Source organism: Dipteris shenzhenensis, chromosome 22 (genome assembly GCF_047967505.1).
Source record: "Dipteris shenzhenensis isolate YYH24624 ecotype China chromosome 22, Dip_SZ_1.0, whole genome shotgun sequence".
NCBI lineage: Eukaryota > Viridiplantae > Streptophyta > Polypodiopsida > Gleicheniales > Dipteridaceae > Dipteris > Dipteris shenzhenensis.
Window position 1 is genome coordinate 6,119,507 of NC_141617.1, and position 26,248 is coordinate 6,145,754.

The 26,248-nt window shown below is 41.7% G+C and overlaps 1 protein-coding gene across 1 annotated transcript; it reads left to right on the forward strand.

The window, feature by feature from the left end:
- Positions 1-17,360: 17,360 nt before the first annotated feature.
- On the forward strand, positions 17,361-26,095 carry LOC147887657 (uncharacterized). Its single transcript, XM_087393888.1, has 4 exons — positions 17,361-17,895; positions 18,079-18,204; positions 18,403-18,473; positions 24,974-26,095. The coding sequence occupies exons 1-4, from the start codon at positions 17,449-17,451 to the stop codon at positions 25,260-25,262; spliced, it is 933 nt and encodes a 310-aa protein (XP_087250014.1). The 5' UTR covers positions 17,361-17,448; the 3' UTR covers positions 25,263-26,095.
- Positions 26,096-26,248: the final 153 nt, after the last annotated feature.

Sequence of the window (26,248 nt, forward strand, 5' to 3'; positions counted from 1 at the left end):
ACAGAAGCAGAGGCAAAGGTAGAAACAGAGGTAGATCATATGAGAAAAGTGGTCATCATCAACAAAGTCAGCATCAGCATCATCCTTAGCAACATCAAAATCAGCAAAGAGGAAATCATTCCAACCGAGGAAGATTTCAAGGACGAGGGAATGCATCCACCAATGTGTCAAACATTCAATGCAACTATTGTCACAAGTTTGGACACTATGAAAGAGATTGCCGCAAGAAGCAGTATGACCAAGGCGGTCAATCCAGTAGTAATCGCGAGAGAATTCCCGAGGAAGAGGAAATCATCGTGGTGGACACTCACAGTCATTTTGCAAATGAACATGGCAATATGTTTCTTGCAAGTGAGGAATTGCATCAGACTGATACAATGCACCTAGACACTGATTTCAATCCTGAAGAGGATTTCAGCTATCAAGTCGACCAAGTGGAACAGGATCCTTGGTACATCGACAGCGGTGCATCATCTCATATGACAAATCATCAGGAATGGTTCACAGAAATGAAGCCATTAGAAGGTCAAAAGAATGTCATCTACACATCAGACAATACACCGAATCCGGTTCAAGGGACAGGTGTTATCCCTATGAACAATTTCACTGGTACAAAAGGATTAGTCAAAGATGTGCTCTATGTTCCGAAGCTCAGCAAGAACCTTTTGTCAGTAGGTCAAATGACGGAACACAACTACAAAGTCATCTTCGACAGTGATGAATGCACTATCAGAGACAAATCCAAAAGAGGTCAGCTAGTAGCAAAAGGTGTCAAGGAAGGACGCTTATACAGGATGCTAGCTACAGTACCAGATAAGCATGCCATGTCAGCTCAAATGCAATAGATGCCACTATCTGCAAAATGGCACAAGAGATATGGTCATGTCAACTTCAAGTACTTGTTAGATCTAAGGAATCAGAATATGGCAATTGGGATTCCGAAGCTACAGTTTCTTGGAAAAGTTTGTGAAGCATGCTGCTTCGGCAAACAAAAGCGAACCAACTTTGTCAGAAGTACCTCTCGTGCACGAGGTATTCTTGATTTGATTCATACAGATGTATGGGGTTATGCCCAGACCCGTAGCATCAATGGTTCACTTTATTACTTGACCTTCATCGACGACTACAGCAGATATTGTTGGGTCTACTTTCTGAAAGAGAAATCTGAAGTGTTTGCCAGATTTCAAGAATTCAAAGCCATGGTAGAAAACCAGACAGGCAGAAAGATCAAGGTCATGAGATCAGATAGAGGAGGTGAATACATGTCTTCAGCATTCATGAACTTTTGCAAAAATCACGGCATTCGAAGACAATTCACATGTGCAGATACTCCTCAGCAAAATGCAAGAGCTGAAAGGAAGAATGGGACTTTAGCAGACGGTGCTAGAGCAATGCTTAGTGAAAAGCATCTTCCGAATCAGTATTGGGCCGAAGCAATAGCTATAGCTAACTACTTGCTTAATCGGCTTCCTACCGAACCGATACAAGGTATGACTCCTTATGAAGCATTCACTGGACACAAGCCACGCATTGGGCATCTCCTCATATTTGGTTGCATAGCATATGCCCACATACATGATGATCATCGCAGGAAATTGGATGCGAAGTCACGCAAATGCATCATGGTTGGCTACAGTGACGAAAGCAAAGCATACAAATTGTATGATCCCATCAACCGCAAAGTCATTATCTCCAGAGATGTAATCTTCGATGAGGAATCAGAATGGAAAACCTCACCTACACAGGAGATAGAAGCATCGACTTCACAGTCATCTACAGAACAGGTTGATGAAGAAGAGCAAGAATTGCCAGCGACACCCCAAGCAGCGCAACAGCTCAGGCGGTCTACTAGGGAAAGCAGACCACTAGCCAGATTGACATCTGCTCAGAAAGGCAAAGCAATTCAGGTGGAAACCACCAACTATGCTCTTATGACTACCATCATGGCTACAGAAGAGCCAGTGTACTTCGAAGACGCAGTAGACAAGCCAAAATGGCAAACTGCTATGAATGAAGAAATGGATGCTTTGTATAAAAATAACACTTGGGAATTATGCGACCTTCCACCAGGAAAGAAGGCCATAGCCAACAAATGGGTATACAAAGTGAAGTACAATCCAGAGGGCAGTATTCAGAGATACAAAGCCAGATTAGTTGCAAAAGGATTTGCACAACAATATGGCCAAGATTATGATGAGACTTATGCTCCAGTAGCAAAGATGGATTCCATACAGTTCTTGATATCACTAGCGACACTCAGTAAATGGAATGTGTATCAGCTCGATGTCAAGAATGCATTTCTCAATGGTTATCTAGACGAGGAAGTCTACATGCAACAACCAGCCGATTATGTTGAACCAGGAAAGGAGAACAAGGTTTGCCATCTCAAGAAAAGTCTCTATGGCTTAAAGCAAGCACCCAGAAGTTGGTACAGCAGAATTGACAAGTATTTTGCTGATCTAGGATACATGAAGTCCAATGCAGATCATACTCTCTACTACAAAGTTCAAGGGGCAGATATTACTATTGCATTTTTTTACGTCGATGATCTGATTGTGACAGGAAGCAAGGATAGCTTCATCAGAAAATTAAAACAACACTTATCTACAGAGTTCGACATGAAAGATCTTGGACTTATGCACTATTGTCTTGGAATTGAGTTCTGGAGAGATTCAGATAGCACATTCATGAGTCAGCTCAAGTATGTTGACAGTCTCCTGAAGAAGTTTCATATGGCAGATTGCAAGATTGCAGCCACTCCCATGGAACAGAGTTTGAAACTTACTAAAGATTCAGAAAAGAGCCTACAGTCAATGACAGATACTACAGGCAACTCATTGGATCTCTTATATATCTGACAATCACACGGCCAGATATTTGTTATGCAATAAGCTCACTAGCACAGTTTATGGCAAATCCAAAACAGTCTCACTGGAATACAGCCAAAAGAGTCTTGAGATACATCAGAGGTACAAGACAATTTGGGATAGAATACAGAGGAAGTCATCCACGGTTGCATGGATACTATGACAGTGACTATGCTGGAGATCATGAGACCAGGAGATCGACACAGGAATATGCATTTTTCCTTGGTCAAGGTGCTATATCATGGTTGTCAAACAAACAGCCAACTGTTTCTTTATCTTCGACTGAAGCAGAATATAGAGCACTCACTACAGGTGCATGTGAGGCTATATGGCTCAGAAGACTATTATCAGAAACAGATTACTGTGATGAGTCAAAGCCAACAACAATATACTGTGATAATCAATCGGCTCAAGCATTGGCCAAAAATCCAGTATATCACTCCAGGACAAAGCACATTGATGTTAGAGAGCACTTCATCAGAGAAAGAGTGTTACTTGGTGACATCACACTGCAGCATTGTGATAGCAAAGAAAATGTTGCAGACATCTTTACCAAACCACTCGGTAAAGAGCTATTTGAGAAACACCGACTAGCTCTTGGTTTGATGCAGAGGAAGGACATTCCCATTAAAGGGGTGTGATGGAATGTAATGCTCAGTCCTTCTTCGATTCCTCAGAATCATCATCTTGAGGGAAGGCCTACTTCATGATGTTGATCTTGAGGGAAGGTGTTGAGAGTTCACGCTCAACATCATGTGATCATGTGTGCATAGCACCATCACGTGATCATATGTGCATAGCACTAACCTTATAGAGTGCTATAAAGGAAAGGGTTAGATCCCCTAACCCTAACCCTAAAAGGGTTTGTATATATTCTATTTTTTCAACTAATTCTAGTGTGTACAGTTAGTCATTTGTGGTGTGCTCTCTAGCTGTGCCCTCTCTCCTCATCTCCACTCTTCTCCTCTCCCCTCTTCATATTTTGTCAGAGATTTTATTAATTAAAAGGGGAAAAGGTACAGTGATAATAGAGGTGAAGGGGGACAAGGGTTAGATTTAAAAACCTATGAAATGAAAAAAAGAAGGGGGTTTAAGTTTAAAAAGGAGGGCATAAATGAAAAAGAGCATTAAAGCATGGATCTGTCACTTGTGACTCCAACAAGGGCTTGGAGGGAGGTGGCAGTATAACCGAGGGAGATTTTCTCGCAAAAGGCACGAGATGTGGAATAAGGCATGCGTGTGGCCATCAGAGATTCTATAGGAGAACACAAGCATGGCCAGCAAGGAGCAGAAGCCGTGGATAGTTTTGGAAGGCAGCGCCAGGGTGCTAGACTGTAGACAAGTTGGGAGTGGCGTCAGAGTGGGCAGGGTAGGGCAAAGACTAGAAAGTCGAAGGCTTGCCGAATGGTGGATCGTGGAATGAACTGGATAGGAGTGGTGAAGTTAGAGGAAGGGAGGGCGAGTCTTAAATAGGAGGAGATCTAAAGTTGGGGGTGAGTATGGAAGGGAATGGTCGGGTCTAGCAGAAACATAAAAAGGTTTGGGAGAGGAATAGTCGGGGTAGAGGAGCAAAGAACTAAGGAGAAATAGGGGAATGGGAAAAATGAAAAAAATCTAAGAGAAAATTAGAGATATAAGAGGAAAAAATAGCAATTAAATTGGCGAATTTAGAGTGTTAGAGAAATTAAATTGGAGAATTTAGAGAAAATTAGGGAACAATTGTTATAGGGAGAGGAAAGATTAATGACAAAAAAAAGGTGGAAAACTTTAAGGGAAAGTTAAGAAAAACATTGGAAAAAAGGGAAATATTAGGAAAAATTTTTGAGAAAAAATGGAAAATATTGGGAGAAAATAATAGAAAGGATAGGAAGAGGGGGTTGGGTTTGGGGGGGGGGTTGAGAGAAAGAGAGAGAGAGAGAGAGAGAGAAATGGTAGAGAGAGAAAGGAAGAGGGTAGAGAGAGAAAAGAAGAGGGTAGAGAGAGAGAGAGAGGGGAACATTTAGTGGAAAGCAAAGGGGAAAAAATATGAAAATTTAGGTGTAGTGGGATAAATTAGGAAAATAAGAAACAAAAATGGAAAATTTTTAGCAAATAAAGAAAAAACAAGAGAAAATATAATAAATAATTTTTTAGAAAATTTGAAAAAAATAAGGAAAGCTAAGGTACAAGAAGCGGGGTAAATAATTAACATTTTTTTAAAAGAGTTTAGAAAAGTAGAGAGAGAGAGAGAGAGAGAGAGAATGTAGGGAAGAAAGCAAAAAATAAGAAAATGTTAGAAAACTATTCAGCAAAACATTAAAAAGTAAAGAAATTTAGAAATAATGGAAATAATAGGCAAAACTAGGGAATAATTAGTGGAATTAGGAAAAAATATAGGAAGAACTAGGGAAAAATAGGGGAGAATAGAAAAATTAAAAGAAAACTATGAAAATTAAAAAAGGTGCTAGGTTGGGGTAAACTAAGAGGTTTTAGGGGAGTTTAGGAGAAAGAGAGGGGAGAAAAGAGAAGAGAGAGTGTGAGAAAAAAAACTAGAGAGAGGGAGAAAGGGGGAAAGGTAGTATAAAAGGGTTTTCAAGGGATTATAAAGGGAAGAAAAGTACTTAGTATGTTCAAGAGGAAAAAAGAGGATAGTAAGTGTGTGTGTGTGTGAACTTTTAAAGACAAAAACACTTACATTTAGTTCTTCAAAAAAGACATTACTCCAAAGTAATAAACATGGCTCAGCATGTGGGGTATCCATTATATACACAAAAAAGTACGGATAACTCAATTTGATAAGCTTGTAACATGTTTGCAAATGAAATTGAAGGAGCTCCACTCACCTACATCCATCCACAAAAAAGATATGTTAGAACAAGGACCTTTTATTGTGGGACTGCAAGCTTCAATGCACACCTCCACTTGTATCAATGTCACAATATCAAATGCACAAAAAAAATTATCAAATACATATCCTTAGCCTGAGGTACTTCATGATGCAACTCAGTGCTTGAGTCGTCATCATTAACAATGTTCCAATAGAAGTTCATACACCCTAAAGTTACAAATCTCTCTATTAAGTTCTTTTTTAAAGTTGGCAGGTGTTCCATAAAGAAGCTAACAAATCAAGAAATCATATTTCATAGAGCCAGTTATGACCATTAATATGTGAATGGTTGTATGACCACTAGGAAAATGCCATGCTTGCCCTATTTTTATTTTTCATAATCCTACATGCGTTTGTTGGAAACCCCCATGTGTTTGGGGACCAGTCATGTCCTTGCATCCATGTACTATTTTGGGAATAGTACACCATGTTGACTATATGAGTCACCAAGAATGATCCTAAAAACATTTTCATAAAACCACAAGTGTAGTGGTATGAGCATCATAATGAAATCCTTTAATGATATATACCACAAGATGGCCTAGGATTCTTCATCAAAATATTAAGAATTAGTGAGTTCATAAGCATTAAGAAGCCACATAGTAAAAAATAGAGAAGGTTATATCACATAGTGGCCACTCATGTAAAGGCGCACGAGATTAACTAAGTGTCCATTTATGTAAAGGAGCATGAGAACCCCATGAGAAGAACTAAGTGTCTAGTCTCAAGCAGCATGTAGTAGTTGGTCCCAGTGTTTTCCTCAGAGTATTTATGTGCATCGTGAGATCTAAGGGAAGCGGTCGATCAGCACATACCCGCGGTGTTCCCCTTCATAGGACTTAGGTGAGATATGGATAATTCTGTGATTGAGGCTCAGTGAGAAAATGGAGCACACAATCAAGGCATTCAGAGGCTCTTTGCAGATTGGTGATGCCAAGCTGGTCGCAAAGCATGTATTTATAGGTTCATCATATATTGGCCAACCCGGTTGGTTCACAAATAGTCGGTGGTGATCCAAGCAAATTTGTGGGAGTCGCTACACTAGTCGGTTCATTTTAACGTCGTTTTATGCATGTATCCTTAGTTTATGTTTATACATGTAATTCCAAGCGTCACAATCGGGTTGGCACATGTACAAACATTGAGTCAGCTTCATGACTCGTCATCGCAGGAATTCATCCTTATGTAAATTCATGCATGTATTTTGCATGACTATTATGTTTTATCATGTGTAAGTACCCCTCTTTTTGAAATGGAATGATTAATAGGGTTGTCATGTGTAATTACCCCTTTTAAGATCATGCTCTCTTTAAATTGTGACCATTAGATTCCATTCTATGGTACATTTTCTTGACTTCACATTGCCGAGCATGAATAATCATGGATTTTATTTCTTGTGACGCTTAGGTCTTTAGAGAAACCTCAGCCCAAGAAACCTTGTTTCTAACCTCTCAAACAAAAGTAACTCTCTTGGCTACTTGTGATAGGTTCACAAAATTCCACATGCCCTTAGAATTTAGCACTAAGTTTGGATCTAATACCAATTGTTAAGTTCTAAGATTTACCACACACACAAAACTATTCCGAAAAAGACACCACAAATGAGAAAAGCTCACATGCTGAAAACATTTCAAGCACATGTAATATGAAACTACAACAAGTTAAATCCACATAGTATGCTCAACTCACAGACATGAATCTTAAAATAAGAGGGGAGTCAAGTGTAGACAAAATGAACCTTGCATTGAAGACTGATGCAATGACCTATGGTCTGCAACTCATTGCTACTAGACTTGTGCTACATACAACAAACAAGACTCAAGGACTCAATGCAAGACTCCCTAGGCATACCTACAAGTAGTTGGTTAAGAGAAAATCAACCTCAATTGATCGACTTTCATTACAGAGACTCTACATGCTCATGGCCTAGATAAAATAGAGAATGCAAATCATCGCCTTAGCATGAATCTTAAAATAAGAGGTGAGTCAAGTGTAGACAAAATGAACCTTGCATTGAAGACTGATGTGATGACCTATGGTCTGCAACTCATTGCTACTAGACTTGTTGCTATGTACAATAAACAAGACTCAAGGACTCGACGCAAGACTCCCTAGGCATACCTACAAGTAGTTGATTAAGAGAAAATCAACCTTAATTGATCGACTCTCATTACAAAGACTCCACATGATCATGGCCTAGATAAAAGAGAGAATACAAATCATCGCCGTAGCAGATTAATAGGAGCCACCAAAGAAGCTCCCATGCACACATTGCCACCACTACCCCGACCACCACCATGAGCTCTTCTAACATGTGGTCTCCATGCATCGTCGTCTATCAACTCCACCAATGAATGAACCACCTTATGAGCAACCAATCCCCTAGAATGTTCCAGCACATTCAACCAAATTGAACAAGTTTCCTGCATCCACCAACCAATTGGACAACCACTAAAACAAAGTCCTATTAAACCTTTGCAAGGATGAGCCCTCCCATAGTCCAACAAAGAGAGGGGTATACATTGGAATGTTGTTTTAAACAAATATTGCAAGTATTTAGGGATAGTAGGATGATTATTATTACCTAAACAAAGTCCTCTTGAACCTTTGCAAGGATGAGTCCCACCCTCACTCCAACAAATAGAGGGGGATAATTCCTTGGAATGTTTTGTTAAACAAATATTGCAATGATTTAGGCATAGTAGGATGATTATTATCACTTGGAAAATATGAAGACTAGGATTGTAGAGAAAATTAACAATTGATAAAGCACATGGTGAAGATTATGATTAGAGAAGAACATAGTAGAACGGTTGTGGTTAATTGTTTATGTTTGCAATCATCCACCAATGATAGGTATAAATAAGCCCTAGGAGGCAATATACAAAACTATTGTCAGTATGTTGATAGTGCGCCCTATAGTTTGGGTTCCAATTCCCTGGATCCTTTGTGATGTTTGAGCTCAAACCATAAAAGATGACATATATGAGGCCATTTTGATCATGGAATATCACTTGGTAGCACAAGATTAAGAAGTCTTATTCACCATTTCTTCAAATTCTTAGAGTGATATGACAACAGGGTTCCCTACTATATGACATATCTATTCTAAAATTAGGCTAGAAATTAAAATTTTTGGTTTGAAACCAATATGGTAATTGGCAGTGCTGTTTGGCGATTAGAGTATGATGTGAAGTAGCTTACAATACTGCATTGTCTCCTACATTGCTAGGTTGATACTTTGTTGTATAATTATGAGTGGCTTTCCAGGGCTTGTTAAAGATGTTGAGTGCACAAAAGGGCATGGATTTTGAGTACACAAAAGGCTATGGATGGAGTATTTAATACTCTAGTAGAGCTCCATTCAATGGCTGGATGAAGGTTTTCCCATTTTCACTAAAATTCTTAAGTGAGTCTGTGGGGACAGCATAAATAGATGAGATCCACACACAACCATCTAGGCCCATTGCAATAATGCAACCAAAATGCATGGAAAAAAGGTGTTTTCTACAAAAGAATAACGCATTGCTTCCAAGGATGGAGGAGAGTCCTTTGTATCCTCCTCATTCATGTGGACCATAGAGCTTTCTGTGGAATTGGTGGACATCACAACAAAGCAAATGATATGGTGCATTCCTTGGTTATGCCACCACATTGTCACCTCCCAAAATTTTATCTTTATAGCCTTCAAATTTTCCACAAAGAGAAGGAAGATACTCCCCCAATGGCTCAGGAATGGTGTTGGGGAGTGGCCGAGTGAGTTATGGGAACCTTGGCTTGAGAAGCGCATGAAGGGGAAAATCATGGCCATGTCATAGGAATATTGATGTAAGGGGAGAAATTACCATTCTCTAAGTCATGGTCATTGGTTTCAAAAATGGAGCCTCAAGCTCCAATGTGCAATCCAAAAATTTTTATCGGGGATCTTGAGCTTGCAGGGACTTTGGGTCCTGCAGAGAAGGGGATATAATTGATGGTGCTTCGTTAGTTGGTAGAGGGGGCATATCATTGCTCAATATATAGAGGGGATGGTAGAGGCATTGGTTGATTAGTACTATTAAAATTGCTCGTTTGGCTGGTCATTTTCTAGTGATAGAGGATCATTTGCTAGTGGGGCTATTATAAGAGTGGGGAGGTTGGTCTTTAGGAGGAGAACATGGCATATTATCATTATTATTTTCCTATATGTCACCTTACTACCCATTCTATGTACTAAGACCAAACATATTGAGAGCTTCAGTGAGCTCATCCCTATCAGTTCTTGCAGGGTATTCAACTATATTGTAAACACTGGTTCAATAGAGTATATTGTAAATTCTTATGGGGTATTCAGCCAACTATATTGCAAATACTAGTTTAGTTGCAGATGCATTCATTGCCTCTTTATATTCTCTTTGGCATGAGATCATCAATGTTGGAGGATTGGGGGGTGAGAATGGATTTCACAAGATAGGTAACTATACACAAATGTTATATAGAATATTAAAGTGGAATACATACATGAATCCATTAGGGCTAGGGTTAGGGTTAGGCTATGACCCTATGCCCTTATGGTATGGTTCAATTTACGCCATCCTTAACATTCCCTCTTAAATTGCATTAGGTAAGTAGAGGGTGCACAGACAAGATCTTTTTTTGTGCATATGATAGCAACCATAACTGAAGAAATTAGAGTAGTATGTGCATGTGTGAGCACAAAAACTATGCAATGGAAGTCTGTAAAATGAGTACAACTTACAAGATCTTGTTCCCCTCTTAAGTTGTAGGTCATCCTTCAACTTTGGGAACAAAACCCAGAGACTAGGTTCAAGGGATGAGGGAAGAATGCAAAAAAAAAAAGAGAAGGCCACATGGATCAAAGGCTGCATGTTGAATGTCAAAGCTAAATATGTCATATTATGTCTCTATGAATTGTAAAGCTACTCTGTCGAAGAATCCCTTGATCTATGCAGCTTAGAGTTCATGATTTGGGAGGTTGTGACATTTGAGGATATCACCAACGCAAAGAGTTGATAGCATCGTCTGAGGTGTACTCTAGTATAGTAATCTCTATTAAAAGATGTGGTATCACCAATGCAAAGAGTTGATAGCATTGTCTAAGGTGTGCTCTAGTATAGTAATCTCGGTTAAAGGATGTGGTATCACCAATGCAAAGAGTTGATAGCATTGTCTAAGGTGTACTGTAGTATAGTAATCTCTGTTATAGGATGTGGGATCAAAGGAGATTGCATGGTTGATGTGGATAGAGTGATCCATGGGCTACATAAAAGATGGGACTAAAGGCACAATTATGGTACTATGATCTGTTAAAGAGCCCCAAAAACTGACAAGGTGTGGTAGCTTGTCAAACTTGTATGCTCAACTATTTTGAGCTATTGTGTGTATGGTTGAACATCCATCAATAAAAGATGTAACATCTAGAATAAATCATGGTGGTGCTGATGGTAAAAAGGCCCAGATGCCTGAAATACAAGTAAAAGAACATAAGATGTCCCTTAGGCATGTGAATTGTTGAATAATGATGTAAAGATATATCTGAAGTCTTGGATCCAAAAAATAATAAGCATCAAGTATGGATAGTATATGAGAGCCATAAGCGTATGTTAGAACACTGACGTTTCCCAAGTTGGATCTATGGCTAAACCCAATAACGTCCACTGCACTCTTGCATAAATGTCCTCATGCTAAGGAATGATCTATTGGTCACAAGAGGTGGTGAAAAACTAGAGCCTAGTCCTTACAAGCATATGATGCAATCGTTTCCATTCTCTCAAGAGCAATGAGGTGAGTATCAAAATTACATACTAGTATCTACCCTTTGACAATAAAAGGTCAAAGTAGGCTCTCTTTCTGATCATGGATCTCATCCAAAGTCATGGTTGGAACAACATTAGAATGATCACAGTGTGAATACCTCCATGCTAGAGATTTGCCTGGAGCTCCATCCTAAGGCTTACTTTTGTACCATCAAGAGTGTCTACCCATGAGAACATTGTGAGGAGCTGCTGATGTGGGACTTATGCTGAAACAACACTTTGATACTCCCATTAAAACCAAAGTGTTTCATTAGCATGATCCAACTATGTGGATGTGAGAGTACTTAGGAACTCTGTGAACCAAGTCATGGTGGAAGAATAACCATATGCCAAAGGTCAAGCCTATAGCAAAATGATGACAAAAATGTGCCAGGAATAGCAATGGGACCATACAAGGCTGATGCATTTGTAGGAACCAATGACAAAAAATTATCAACCAGATTGATTGTAGATGGGTGCATTGTGTTGAATCAATTGATATCACTATGTCAAATGTATCACGTTGTGATGAAGTGCCATTTACCAAGAGGACACAGCTAATGTCAGATGTATGACTGTGTACATCAATGATGGAACCGAATGAACAACATTGGTGGGAGCTAATCTAGTGATTCAAGCAATGGCTCAAGTGGATTAGTAGAGTTGGATCTCCTCTAAGGCTAGGTTACTCTATTCCTAGAGTACACATCGATCATAAAATGTAGCAACAGAGTTTTGCTTCCTTCATTTTATGTATTGGTTTAAGATGTTGCAATTGATCAATAGATGATTTTGATGATGATGATGATTCCAAATTGTGAAACGTGTAAAATGTAAATCTGAGGTGCTTAGCGTGTAGAGCGTGATCTACTATCATTTTTTCTCTTTACACCTCTATAAAATTCCTTAAGGATCTAAAGTTATGGACATTTGAAATTGTGCCAAACTTTGTCCAAGGAGTTGTAGAAAATTGTGATGTGGTACTGTGTGTTCACATGTTGATTACAAAAGTGTGTCAATGTGGCACAATGTGCTTAGGTGGCACATGATGATAAGGCATGATGATGGTGCATATTGATGTGGCCTATTGACATGGTTTGGCACTTCTAATTCATGTGATGATGTGGTACTTATTGATGTGGCACTACCAGGAGTGCGGATGAGGGAGGTAATTGTGAGGTGGCTTGCTGTGACTAGACTTCGTCTCGTGGCAATGATAGGGCCAACCATAATCGAGGGGTTTAACCATAATGATATGGAAGATAAGACTACCACATGTCATGACCTAAGCTTCTGCAATGAAGCTCAAGGTCATGACTATGGCTTCTATGGAGAAAGGTGGAATGCATAGATTAGGAAAATGGAGATGGAGCTACTCGTGTCTCTACCTTCATTGTGTCCGTCTATCAGAGCCGTGGCGTTAGCTTCTAGTCTTGTGAAGTAGTCTTGCTTTGCATTTGTAGCATCAAGTTTGTCGGTGTCTTTGTGTCACACCTCTTCTTTGTTGTTGTTGGGATGTTTGCGTAGTTGTTGTCTATTTGTTGCTTGCCGTAAATGAGGCGCCTGAAGATACATTGTTTTGGATGTCTTTCCTTTAAGTATTGTCTAGCGCTACTTGCGTTTGGTCCAGTTGTGTTGCATGGGTGATGTAATGTTGGCTCATGAGTCACATAGGTCTCTTTGCTGTCCTAAGCTTTGTTTGTGTTAAGTCAAATGTGATGCCTGCTTGTTGAGTCATGTATATGGTTGTAGTTGTCTTCTTTTGTTGATGGCCGTCACTTGTTGCTTGCATGTGGTTTAATTTGTATTTGTTGCTTTGAAGTTTGAAGCTCTTTGTAGCCATCTAGGATGCCATTGTTGATGTCTTTGCTGTCTAGTGTTGCTACCTTCAAGTCATGCTGTTGTTTTGGTCATTAATGTATCATTTCATTGTGGATCTACTATGGGTTTGAGAATTTATTTGCTCATGGTTGTGCCTTTGTATGCTACCTTAGTAGTTGTAGAGTACCTTGCCCTGCTATTGCAGTTGTGCGCCTTTACTTCTCTCTTAACTATCATAACGCTTGATTGGATGAAGGCTAGATATAAACTAAGAAGTATGCTTGTAGATCGAGAGTATCTTAGGAGAAAGATACAACCGATCAAAATTCTCTCACAAAAATCTCCTCAAAACCCTTACAGAACTTCACTAAACACTCAAGCCTTTGAAAAATTAGAAATGAACCTCCGAAAATCTTTGAAATCACTCCCTCTCAAAGAACATAATCACTAAAAGAATGATGTTATGAATGATGGAATTAGAAGTTTTTTGAACTGAAACGGAGACGAAGAAGAGCTAAACGAGATATGAAGATATGTCAAGAAAAAAGGCTTGTGCCTTGACAAGAGCAAGGGGCTTACACTCTCTCACAATGGATAGAACATGAGTGGCTCTAATACCATGAGTAGCATGACCCATCTCCGACGGGTTATCCTTCAAGTCCAAGGTTAGCAACCCATTTTCAAGCAACATAATTATAGGCTTTGCTTACAAATCTCAATATTTGAATGCTTTTTAAGGTAATTTTTAAATTGGATCTGACTAAGACTTATCATCGCTTTAGAATCCTTTATGTCTAAGGGGTGTGTGTGTGTGCGCGTGTGTGTGCATGTGCATGCGTGGGTGTGTGTGCGTGCATGCATGCACACATGTGTGTATGTGCATGCATGTGTGCGTGCGTGCGTGTGTGCATGTGTGCGAGTGCGTGTGTGTGCGTGCATGCATGCATGCATGCATGTGTGGGTGTGTATATATCGCGAGAGAGTGGGGCCCCATGCCACCTACCCACACCCACAACCCCCCCCTCCTCGCTTCCCTCCTTCCCCCCCCCCCCCACACACAGTGGGCCCCTATGCTGCCAACACAACAAATGTAAGTGATCCACACACAACTTTATGATGCCATGACAAAAATCAAATCCTAAAGCATCATTATATTTGCCCATTGTGGGTAATATTATGGACAATATTCACAAAGAAACATTGGCAAGAACTTCCTCCATCAACTCTACCACGGTAATGCTCAATTTTCCAATCATTGTGGTCTTTTATCTATGAATTTTTTCCAATATCTTGTTTTCCTCTTTTACATAGTAATGAGAGAGTAACGAATAAATTTAATGAAATTTAGTTTGAGCGAAGGAATAATAAAGGTTCCCAAGGTGGGTACACTTGGCAACTCGCTATTTGCTAAATGAGCTCATGGTTTCGATTTTGTAGATAATCCAACATAGAGGCCATTGCTTCAATAATCTAGCTTCATTGCTGAAGGAATATAAAACATCTAGTCGAAGAACTTGGGTCAGCAATCTGAGCTTGTGCAAGAGAAATTTAGAAATTTAGATGTATCACTTTGTATTTCATATCCCTAAATAGCATTCTTCTGATCTCTACAGCTTGCTTGAGTTGTAAAGGGAGGTGAAATATTGTATGTGATTTGAGAAGATGAGAAACATATCGGCTTTATCTAGAATTCAGGTGAAACAGCTAATTGAAGAAGCAAAAGCATTGCCTCTTCAAGCTATCCTCTTCCCTCTTACAGCTCGAATTGATCATCGTTTGCCTTCGCTCACCAATCATGCTTTGGGGATAGGCAATGCAATACCTTTCCAAAAGTTGCAAGCTTGTGCAGTTCTCTTTCCTCCAAATCATTGGGAATTTTTGAAGTTGAAAAGGTGTTATTCACAACATGGATGATATGCGTATTTAGGAATGCACCATAAGCAGCTCACTATTGTAATTTTTATTCTAGGTCTGGAGTGACCTTCAATGGGGATACTTTTGAGACTTTAGTGGTGGCCAAAATCAAGAAATATCTATGGAACAATCACTGGAACCTCATCATCACCTTTACCACGAAGATGCTGAACCACATGCTCCCAATTTGTGGACCTATTGCGAATCCCATCAGCCTATGGCATGACAATTTTATCCGTCACAAAAGCGCTCTCATTTTCTTTTACCGGAAGAAAAACCACCGATAAAGAATCATCAAACATAGCACATAAGCTTTACCGATTCACAAACCGCGGTCGAGTGATTGGGCATTCCTACAAAAAGATCTCTGTTTTTGGAAGCTACATCCTGCGGCTGCGGACGCAAATCTATTTTTCGTCTAGTCTCCATCTCGAAGGAATGTTGTTCCGACATGGTTAGCTGATGACGTTTTTTGAGGGTTCTACTTCATCCCCAGAAATGTATAGCACAACATCATCCCGAAATCCTTCTCTTGCAAAGTTCTGTAGCAGAAACTTTATTGTCGGGGGTACTAACGCCGATAATTTCATGGTTTCATGGACATACAGATTGCACTAGATTCTATATGCCTACATCTCGAGAATGTAAATTTGATGCCAAATCCGTCTCACGACGATGCAAAAGATGTAAATTTCATAGTTTCACAGCCTGCACCCGATTTGGTAGGTTTCTCCCTCGGAAAAGATGCAACCTGAAGATGTAAATTTCATGCCAAATTGGTCTCACGACGACGGAACAAAACTCTGTCGTGATAGTGTTGCAATGGCATTTCACCAAAATCGGAGAGGGCGAGGAGTTCATATCTCTCATCGCTACTAGGATCCGTTGAAAACAAAGACGTGTTGTACGCCATCTTGGTCAAAGATCCGTCCAAATGCTCTATATATTCATTGAAAATGGTGGCATGGCTTTACCTGTACAGGGCTTTACTAGTACCGATTGCAATCAATTGGCACATAAACTTGTAACTGCAACGTTTGAATTTGTGCCACGTGGAGAGGAGAGCCCTTTGATTAACACGTGGCTAGCCCCTTGATTGACACCTCAAACTTAGAAATAAGGAATATATAAGAAAGATAAGAAGGTATAAGATAAGATAAGATAAGATGTTGGAGATTGAGGGGAGAGAGTGGAGTGCATACGGCAGCTATGCTGTAAGTGGAATATATAAACTAACCCCTTAGGGTTTGACCCTAAAGGATTAGGGTTGGGGTTAAGTTTGACCCTATGCCCTTTGGTATGGTGCAATTTACAATATCCTTAATAATTTATTAGTCTTGACGAAGGATGGCCAATTTGTGCTCGATTATGGATAGAGCCCAGGGTTTAGGTCTAGAAGGCGAGACATCATCCATGAGAACCTCGTCATCATGTGATAGGGTAATTATCAAGGCCAATGCATCCACATCAAAACTAGGAGATCTAGTATTTGAACTCGACACGAAGAAACCAATTTAGGCTTGCTTCACACCACTTGTATGCTTGACTTACAATAGAGGTGCTTGTTAAAGGTGGAATGGACCCAATGGTTAGTGAGTTGGGCGGGCCGGCCCACCCCTCCTCCTTTTCCTACCTAAGGGCTAGTCACCCTCGATTGCACCAATCGGAAGCCTTGGCTGGCTTTGACAACCAATAAACCAGGCTGCATCAGGAGCTTAGGCTGGTTCGTGTGGAAACCACACCATGATAGACTCGTTCGTCACATATCCCTTATGAATTACCCTCTCTTGACCTTTCAAAAGGTGCTGTGAAGGGCGGCCATCCTAGTTGGCCCAGTATAGGAGGGGCGCGCCGGGACACTGACACAAGTGCAGCCCATGAAGGCCGCTCACGGCATGGGTCAACTTCTCGAACTGCTGCATGATTGGCCCATTCCATGTCCTCCAATCGCTAAATGTTGGTGAAATCCTGGTGATAGTCCGACGACGGCCAGCTCGGTGGCCATGCTCCAATTCACCATGGGCAGGCCGCCGATAAATTAGGAGCCCGATGATCGCCAAACCATGGACCTATGGCCATCTTAGGAGGTGATGTGAATGCACCCTTAAGGTTGCCCGGAAACGAGCTTGAAAATCCTCCTTCAATTCACAAGGAATGTTGAAATCAGGATAGGTTGAAGCGCAAGATGTCCGACACAAAGCCAAAGTTGAAGCTTAAACGGGAGCACGATGGCGATTACGAGCCTCTCAAGATCAAGTCCACCAAATCTCCAAAGGATCTTGTCAAGAAGGAATCCTTTCCGTCTAAGAACCACCCCGAAGCCCCGCTCAAGAAGGATCTGCAGTTAAAGAAAGAGCAGGAATCGCCTGTCAAGAAGGTCTCTGAAGGCCATGCCAAGATTGACAAGGCAAAACGGGAAGTCGAGACGGGGAAAATCGTAAAAAAGGTCAAGAGAGAAAACGAGCAGGTGAAGAAGGAATCCGAACCCCATGGGAAGAAGGAACCGGAAACCCCGCTCAAGAAGTACTCCGAAACTAAGACGGAAAAGTCGAAGTCGGAAACCGTAAAAATTGTGAAAAAGGAACCGCTCGCAGTCAGCACAGGCAAAGTGAAAATCGTGAAGAAGGAGGAGGTAAGGACATTTTTAGGGCTTTCTAGTGAGTTTTGCTATGTGGCTGTGTCTTCCATACCCATCGAGGAAGGAATTGACTAGTGTGAGGTGGACGGAAGAACGTTTTGAACAAGAATTGAGTGTCTGATCATGATTTTCCGTTCGCCCCTGACCTTCAAGTTGGCCTTTCTGTTTCGTGTGTAGCGTATAATTTCTACTGGCAAGACATCATCATCAAATGAGAAGAAAAAGGGGTCGAAAGAAGAAGCCGACAAAAAAGGGAAGAAAGTTTATGATTTACCCGGGCAGAAGCATGAGCCTCCAGATGAGGTTCTCTTCGGTGCCTTCTTTCTGTTTGGAATAGAGTCTTAGCCTTCGCTTGGGCGCATGAGCTGCACCATTTTACTTGAAGACATTTCACATTTTCGGAAGATTTTTTGTTCATTTCACTTTCCACTAAGTTAGTGTTAGGCTTTCTTGAAGGGAGATTGGCGGACTGATTCTTATATTTCTTGGTGTGTTTATCAGCGGGATCCACTGAGAATATTTTACGAGAGTTTGTATCAACAAAATCAAAAAAGTGAAATGGCGGAAGTCTGGTAATTGGAAGCATCTTCTCTACTTTCGTAGCTTTTCTCCAAGCTTAGTGATTGTAGTCGTTGCAGGGAAAATGATATATTTGCATGAGTGAACAATTCTGGTTCTGGTATAGTGCAGTCTGATTGCTATGGTAGAAAGTTCTTTTGTCTTCTTCTGTGTTTCTTTGGGGGGGAGGGACCCGGGGGAGGGGGGGCGGCTCTGGATGTGTAAGCTTCTGCTTGTCTTTTAAGCTATGTTCGCTCTATTCCAGTCGTTTAGGTTTGAAAGCAGCTTCTGTACACGATCTGCTGGATTGAGTTTTGTATTTATTTTTAGCTATTTAATCACGTGTAGCTACGTTAAGTCCGTCTCCACACTTGTTTCCCCGTTAGTTGCTGTTTCCATCGTTTAGACTTTGTGATGGATTTTAGTCATTTGTAAGCTGTCACCTGAGTGTTAAGGCAAGTTTTTTATACCGGCCTCCATGTGCCAATGACATGCATACTGAGCCCTCGTTTCAGAGGGACAGCAGCAAAGTTTTGCCCAGGGAGTTGCACCCACAGCAAGGGCTATGTGGAGACAAGGCAATATTTGGCCTGGAAGCAAAAACAGTCAGGTTGCAAGTGAAAGGGCTTTGTTACTGCAAGACCAAAACTAGTAAGCAATGTAAGCAAAGCAATATTGACTGACGAGATGGAGAGGAATGAATGAGTTATTGTTTTTCCACACCTTTACTAAAGAGTTGACTGAAAAGTATTTGGGCACTTTGCGTGCATCGTGCCCATTTCTGAGGATAGGTGCCTTTAGGGCATAAAAATAGGCAGGTGGGACCCATTTGGGTGGCCTCCGGACTAGTTAGTGAGCTCATTGGGCAGCTCATGGTGGGCTCGTTTGGCCAGCCTGGTTAGGTTGAGGTCGGCTATAGCAGCCCTCCCCCATGTCTATTTAAAGAGGGTACCCCATTGCTTCCCATGTCACCAAGTCAGCAAGCCGAGAAGTGTACCTTGAGCATGGATTGTGATAATTCTTTCTATCTTACATGGTGCGTTGCCCTATCAGCTAGATTTAGATTTAGATGGTCGTTGGAGAGAGACTAAAATGAAAATGTTTAGACTTCACAAGCAGTTGTAGCTTGAATGAAGAGATTTTGGACTACCTTTTGATTAGCCTTCTCCTTTAGTGCTAGCCTTCATCATGGCTGAGTCTGCCCTTCACCTCCGGAGTGCCGACAGAAACTCAGTACGAAGACTTTGTATAAATGGATGCTCAAGTATGTGTGGGTGTGTGGATTTGTATGTGTGAGAGCATATTTTTATACTATGGTCTACACCCACTGTTGGGCGCTGATGACGTCAGTGGGGATGTCATAGTAGCTAGTCCCTGCTATGCATGATGGAGTTTATGGTTTTCAACCTTGTGAGTGAAAAACAGGACCTCAACTTAGCATGGAGGTGTCAGCCTAGCCTCCCATTTTGGTATACCTCAGATTAGATTATTCCCAGCCTTGTTTGGCCTTGACATTGATAACTGACTTGGAGGGTACTCAAGGAGTAGATGGGTTGGCCGAATATGTGGTGCCAGTGTCTGCTGAAGATGTGTTTTCCTCTCCTCCACTGCAGCTGGCCTTAAGCAGCACCTCAATCCTTATCATGACACCTACTGGTCTCATGACATTTGTTTCAACTCATCTTATGTGTGCTTGGTTTCTTCTCATGACCTATATTGATTATTGCGCAACTCCCCCTTGCTGAGCAAGGGGTATGCATCCCTGATTATGCTATGGATGTGCTTCTGGCCACACTTCCAGGACCCCAGATGAAGCTATCGCAATGAGCAGGCAATCAGCCATCTGTATGTTGGGCACCAGAGCTTTTGGACATCTTGTCTGATATGCAGTAAGGTCATAGTCTGTCATGTAGAGTTTGGGCCATCAACAATGGACATCGGTACCTAGATCTTTTGATCGTGCTTCTGGTGAGGCAGAAATTGAATACAATAATTAGCGTTGGACCTGGATTGAAACCCACACAGTTTCACCAAATTAACAGGGATCACTTTCTTCTAGTTCATGGACATGGCTTCGTGCAAAGGCCTATGTACATATGTGTCATATATACAGATTGCTATAGGTTAGTACATATGCGTTTTTAGAGGATGAGTTTGGGAATGTTCCTGGATTCATCTAGGTATATGCTTCTGCCGTATTAGCGGACATGCAAATTTCACCTTGTGAAGTTTTCGTCCATGTTGCGGCCTGCTGGTATTGCGATAATTCTTTCGATCTTAAATGGTGTGTTGCCCTATCAGCTAGATTTAAATGCTCGTTTGGGAGAGACGAAAATGAAATCGTCATGGCTGAGTCTGCCCTTCGCCTCCGGAGTGCCGATAGAAACTCAGTACGAAGACTTTGTATAAATGGATGCTCAAGTATGTGTGGGTGTGTGGCTTTGTATGTGTGAGAGCATATTTTTATACAATGGTCTACACCCACTGTTCGGCGCTGATGACGTCAGTGGGGATGTCATAGTAGCTAGTCCCTGGTATGCGTGATGGAGTTTATGGTTTTCAACCTTATGAGTGACTATCATGAGATTGAAACTGCACTCTGTTGTGTTTTTAGAGGATGAGTTTGGGAATGTTCCTGGATTCATCTAGGTATATATAGGTTAGTTCAGATTCTCATCACAGACGAGTTAGGCCTGATACAGGACACTGAGAAGCTCCATGAGATTTGAGATTGTCATGGCGTTTGATTTATAGGAGACTAGGACAGTCGACTGAAGTGTAGCCTACCGATACATTAGAGGGTAGTTTTGTAGTGAGAGAGGGTTTCAAACACGTCTCCCCCATCAGATACACAAACTAGAGTTGCAAAGCCTGGCTTATCCTGGAGGTGAGAAGACAGACATTTGACGAGGTCGTGACGTGCACATTGTAAGGACCCTACCCCGACTTATCAGATCCTTCATATAGGAGCAGCAGGACCATCGATGGAACTGAGAACGGGAGGTTTCTGTCCAGATAGAATAGGGCACTCAACACTTCATTCACTGTACAATTGGCTTTCCCCCTTCTATGTCTGAGATCTGTATTTGTTGTCCTCTCGCCTGCTCTTTGGGCCTGACACGCAATCATTGTGAGGTGGCCTGGCTCTGTGATGCTGCCAGGAGGGTATCCTGAATGGGGCGTCTGCTCGCTGTCCTCATGCAGGTCTGGCATGGCTGGGAGCCACCTCTGGGGCCCGTGCTTGACGGTGGTGACTGAGTGTAGTCTCATCTCCTGTCAAGATGTCAGTGATCCACTGCTGCCTACGATTCTGATGTGTGCTGGTCGCATAAGTGTGCTGAATCGTGTAACCTCTAGCACGACGAGAGCCTGGGTATTCAATGATGCTCCACATCCTGGAACCAATGTGCAAAGAGGCAGTGTTATCTCCCATGCAACTCATAGTATTGAGGGCATCTCATGAGCATGTGCTCCTCTGTCTCCACCTCCTGCAGGTCACACAGGGTACATTGTTGCAGCAGCTGGCGGCAAACCTCAGCCCATAGCAAACTTTACTCTTTTAGGAGACTTTAGAGGTAATGAGGGGATGGGTTTTCCTATGGTGAAAGGAGTTCCCCTCAGGATTCAGAAGTACCAAGACGTAAGGGACTTCTTAGTAGCTCCTACTTGAAGTGGATGTGATTTTAGGAAAACCTTGGCTTTATGACTTTTTGCTAGATAGTGATAGGTAAAGGATCATGGGAGCAAGCAGTGCCTTATGATAGGCTGTTCAAGGGAGCAGCAGGAAGGCATGGTTGTGGGGTACCATTACGAGGCCCACACAAGCGCTAGGAGACGAACGCAGCACTAGTGTTTTGAAGTTGCCATGGGGAGGTAGGAGAACATTTTGGGAGCCACAGGGGTCCACATCTAGTCAGCACCCTGCTGATAGAGGGTGGTACATTGTGCTCATCTTTTGTATATAATTTGGTCCACCTTGGACAAATATATATCGACTCTCTCGAGCATTGTTTATTTACCGTCTGCACATCTACAGTAGTACACACTATGGAAAGAAGTTGGATTTGAATTAACCTTTGCGTGATTGCTGGGCACCACTCTTTGGTGAGCTTCCGCTTTGGGGAGTGTTGGCCTTAGCAAGCAACCTCCACCACGTTTTTTAAACAGTTATTAGCCTGTCTGTTGATGATTCGACACCAGCCATAGGTTCAGGTAGTTCTTGGACAGGGGTCTTCAGCGTTTGCCCTTTTTCCAGTTCCAGTAGAAGATGATGTCATGGGCATCTGCAGCCTTGCCTACATGGCAGTTCTACATCCCTGCAGCCACGGAAGCAGGGCAGTTAACACAGCCTGTTACGGCCTATGACGTCCGCACAGGCTGACATCAGCAGCATAGGACAGCTCCGGCAAGTACAGTTCAGTAGTACGTTATAGCATGTACAGTGCTGCCACGTGGATGCACAGGAGAGGCAGCAGGTACAGCAGGTACGCAATTGTTACATGGCCGATTGGGACTGGTCAATAGCGTGCAGCAGTGGTAGGGTGACACGCCCAGGGTCGATAGTCTGGAGGCCCAGTCGGGTCAGTCTGGCATCCTGTAGGCAGACTGGGTCGGCCATTCTCAAACCTATATCAACATGCATCCCCCTCATTTCAGTATCCCCCAGAGCAGTAGAAGCCTCAACAGCACCTCCAGTGGTGGCTCCAGCTTCACGTGGAGCAGTGCCATCAGCACAAGCACCTCCAGCAGTAGACACAGTCCATGCAGCCAGCTGCAGATAGCCCTGCAGCAGTCTGCATGGTCTCTCGATTGAGCAGCCCTAGGAGCTCACACAGCTCCAGCAGCAGCGGTTGGGCTCCGTAGCCTCTACATGATCCTTCCTCCCATGGGGGCAGATCAGACTTAGCCTCTACAGATAGCCTCAGCCATAGCCTCAGCCCTGGACAGCCTCATAGCCTCAGCATAGCAGACTCAGACATGCCCTCTTCAATGAGGAAGACAAGCAGTTGTACTGTCTGGTAGTAATGGTGATTTCCAGGCGCCAACAGAAAGAATGAGGATAGTAGGTAGCATAAATCACGATGTCCAAAGTTCTCTCTCTCTCTCTTTACAGTCAGCATTCCACGCTTCCACACTTAGTAGTTAGGACAGGCCTTGTTAAGAATGAAGATAGTAGGTAGCATAAATCTTGATGTTCACAGTTATCTCCTTCTCTTTACAGTCATCATTCCATGCTTCCTTGCTCAGTAGTCAGGATGGGCATGGATAGCCAGATTATGCTTAGTTATAGTGAGCAGTCCACAAATTTACATAGCCCTGTACTTGCTAGATGTTTGCAGCCCCCTCTTCAGCAAGTTCTTTGGAGTATTTTTGCCTTCATTCTCTGCTGCTCTGTTTGCAGTTCACATCTGAGTGAGGATGGGAGAGAGTTGAGAGTTCCTTCCACTATGTGAGGTTGCTATAGCAAGCTATAGCATTCAAGCAAAGCTTGGGCTTGATTGGTTGGTATGGGAATAGTAACTCTCATGATTGATTAGGGGCCTAGAAGGTGTCAAAAGTAAGATCTCTTATGAAGTACCCAAAGCACTTGGCGTGACATGTTAATATGGGATGACATATGTTCTCGTGGAGGGTTTGGCTTGAGGTTTCTAGACCTCAGGTTTGAGGTTCATGTGGGAGTGTTGGGCATATGAGCTTATGGCTGGCAGTGACAGTGCTAGCCTTTTTACAGTAGTTTTAACATTCAGGATTGGGGCTTGATTCAAATTTAAGTTTGTAATCAAGGTGCTCCACGTCTTTAGAGTCACCAGCAAGGCTAGCCTGACAGCTGGAGGAGGAGAACGCAGGGGTGGGGGGAATGTTCAGTGATAGCTACCTGAGTGACATAATTGCATCCAGCATTATGAAGTTGATAAATACTCATATCCTTCCAAGCTGTGCAGCGATTGTGTCTATTGATAGCAATTATTATATTAGTTATGTTGAAACTGAAGTTCTATTGCAGCAAGCTCAAGTTTTCTTCCAAGGGGCTGTCTATCTAATTCCTGTTCTTATCAACTTCAATTTGTATCCTTAGTTGTTAAAACAGGTCATATGGTTTTCCTTGCTGCTTTATGTGTTAGGGCTTGCTGCTGGAAATTGCAGCAGCAGAAAGTTTTTGAGGGTTCCTATTTTTATCATGGGAGGTTCTTAATCCATGCAGTGTCGTAACTATTTAAGGTTCCTTTCACCATTTTGTGAATCGTCTGAAGATTCTGGAACTCAATTCATAAGACAACTTGAATACCTTGATAGGTATATATTTTGCTCTTGAAAGGGCATAAATTGTGTTTCCTGTTTTATAAATTCATATCTTCATTCAGCTCTAGGTTGAGAACGTTCAAATGTTGTACATGTTTTGACTTTGCCTGGTGGTATTTTGTATGTGATTAGCACGGTTCCAATTTTCTTATGGTTTTGGTTTTTAATATGGGGTTCTCCAGGTTAGATATTAACTTGTTTGTCTTGGTGTCAGGATGATGGAACATGGACTTCTAGCATATGACGCAGCAAAAAAAGCATTTGAACGGAAAAAGAAAAACCAAATGAGTCAAAAGATGGGCTCGCCTGTAAAAGTATCCAAGGATGTTCTTGTGAAATCGGAAAAGAGGTCATCCAAGAATGTCATTGTGAAATCTGAAAAGAGGACTTCCACTTCGAATGGTGATAGTAAATCCCCAATAAAGGTCAAGAGGAAGCTAGACTCAGATGATGATGATGATTTCATTTTGAAGCCCAAAAAAAAGCTGAAAACAAACGCATGATGGTAACAATTCATGAAACTTTAGCCTCAATTAACCTCAGGTGGAGACACTACTGCTGTCGAAGATTTCAGAGTGTAATGAACGAACTTTCCCAACTTTCTTCCACCCCAATTTCCTCTGGCTTTGGGGCTCTGCTACTTTCTGTTCCATCAATTGACGTCCCTGTAAGTTAGATATTATCAAGCCTTCGTTGTCCTTGTGTGTACAGGAAGCTGGTTGAGGAAGTGTGAAGGAAGGTGGCTAACATTTTGGTTTTGCTCACCCGTGTTTTTGATGCAAGGAAATTATTTGGTGCTATGCCTTCTGACCGAAAAATCTCTGTAATGTAGTGCCTTGACATAATGTGCAAGAGGCTGGATATTCTACCTCTATCACTGTGTCATTTATCTTTATTATGGGAATTTTTTGTCTCCTTAATATGGTCTGATGATGGCTAAAGTTGACAGGATTTCTGTGTGCTGACGGTTAAGCTCTACAGGATGAGGCAAAAAGTCATTGATGATATCTGAGATTGATTTGCAAGTCATACTATACTTGCCGGCTGGCAATATTTGAAAATTTGGAGTAGGTTATCCAGTAGGTGTGGATGCCTTCAGATCCACACTCTAGGTTTGATGGATAAAACATTTGTTCAGTAATGCACATTTTACTGGCTTATCGGTCAGCTTACACTCTTTACACGGATGTAACTAGATCTCACTTATATTCCTCATGACAAATAAGTTAATAAGCTTATTTTGTCATGTGCTTCATGAAGGGAGATGACACTTAAGACGAAGCTACAAATTGGTGCACCTTCAATAAAATATAAAAGACAAGGGTCTTGTTATATTTGTTAGGCTGTGTGCGCATCCTACATGGCTCGTAAATGAAAGCCTTAATACCTTACTTTTTGTTCAATCATCTTGAATGCGCATCCTACATGGCTCGTAAATGAAAGCCTTAATACCTTACTTTTTGTTCAATCATCTTGAATGCCTAGTACC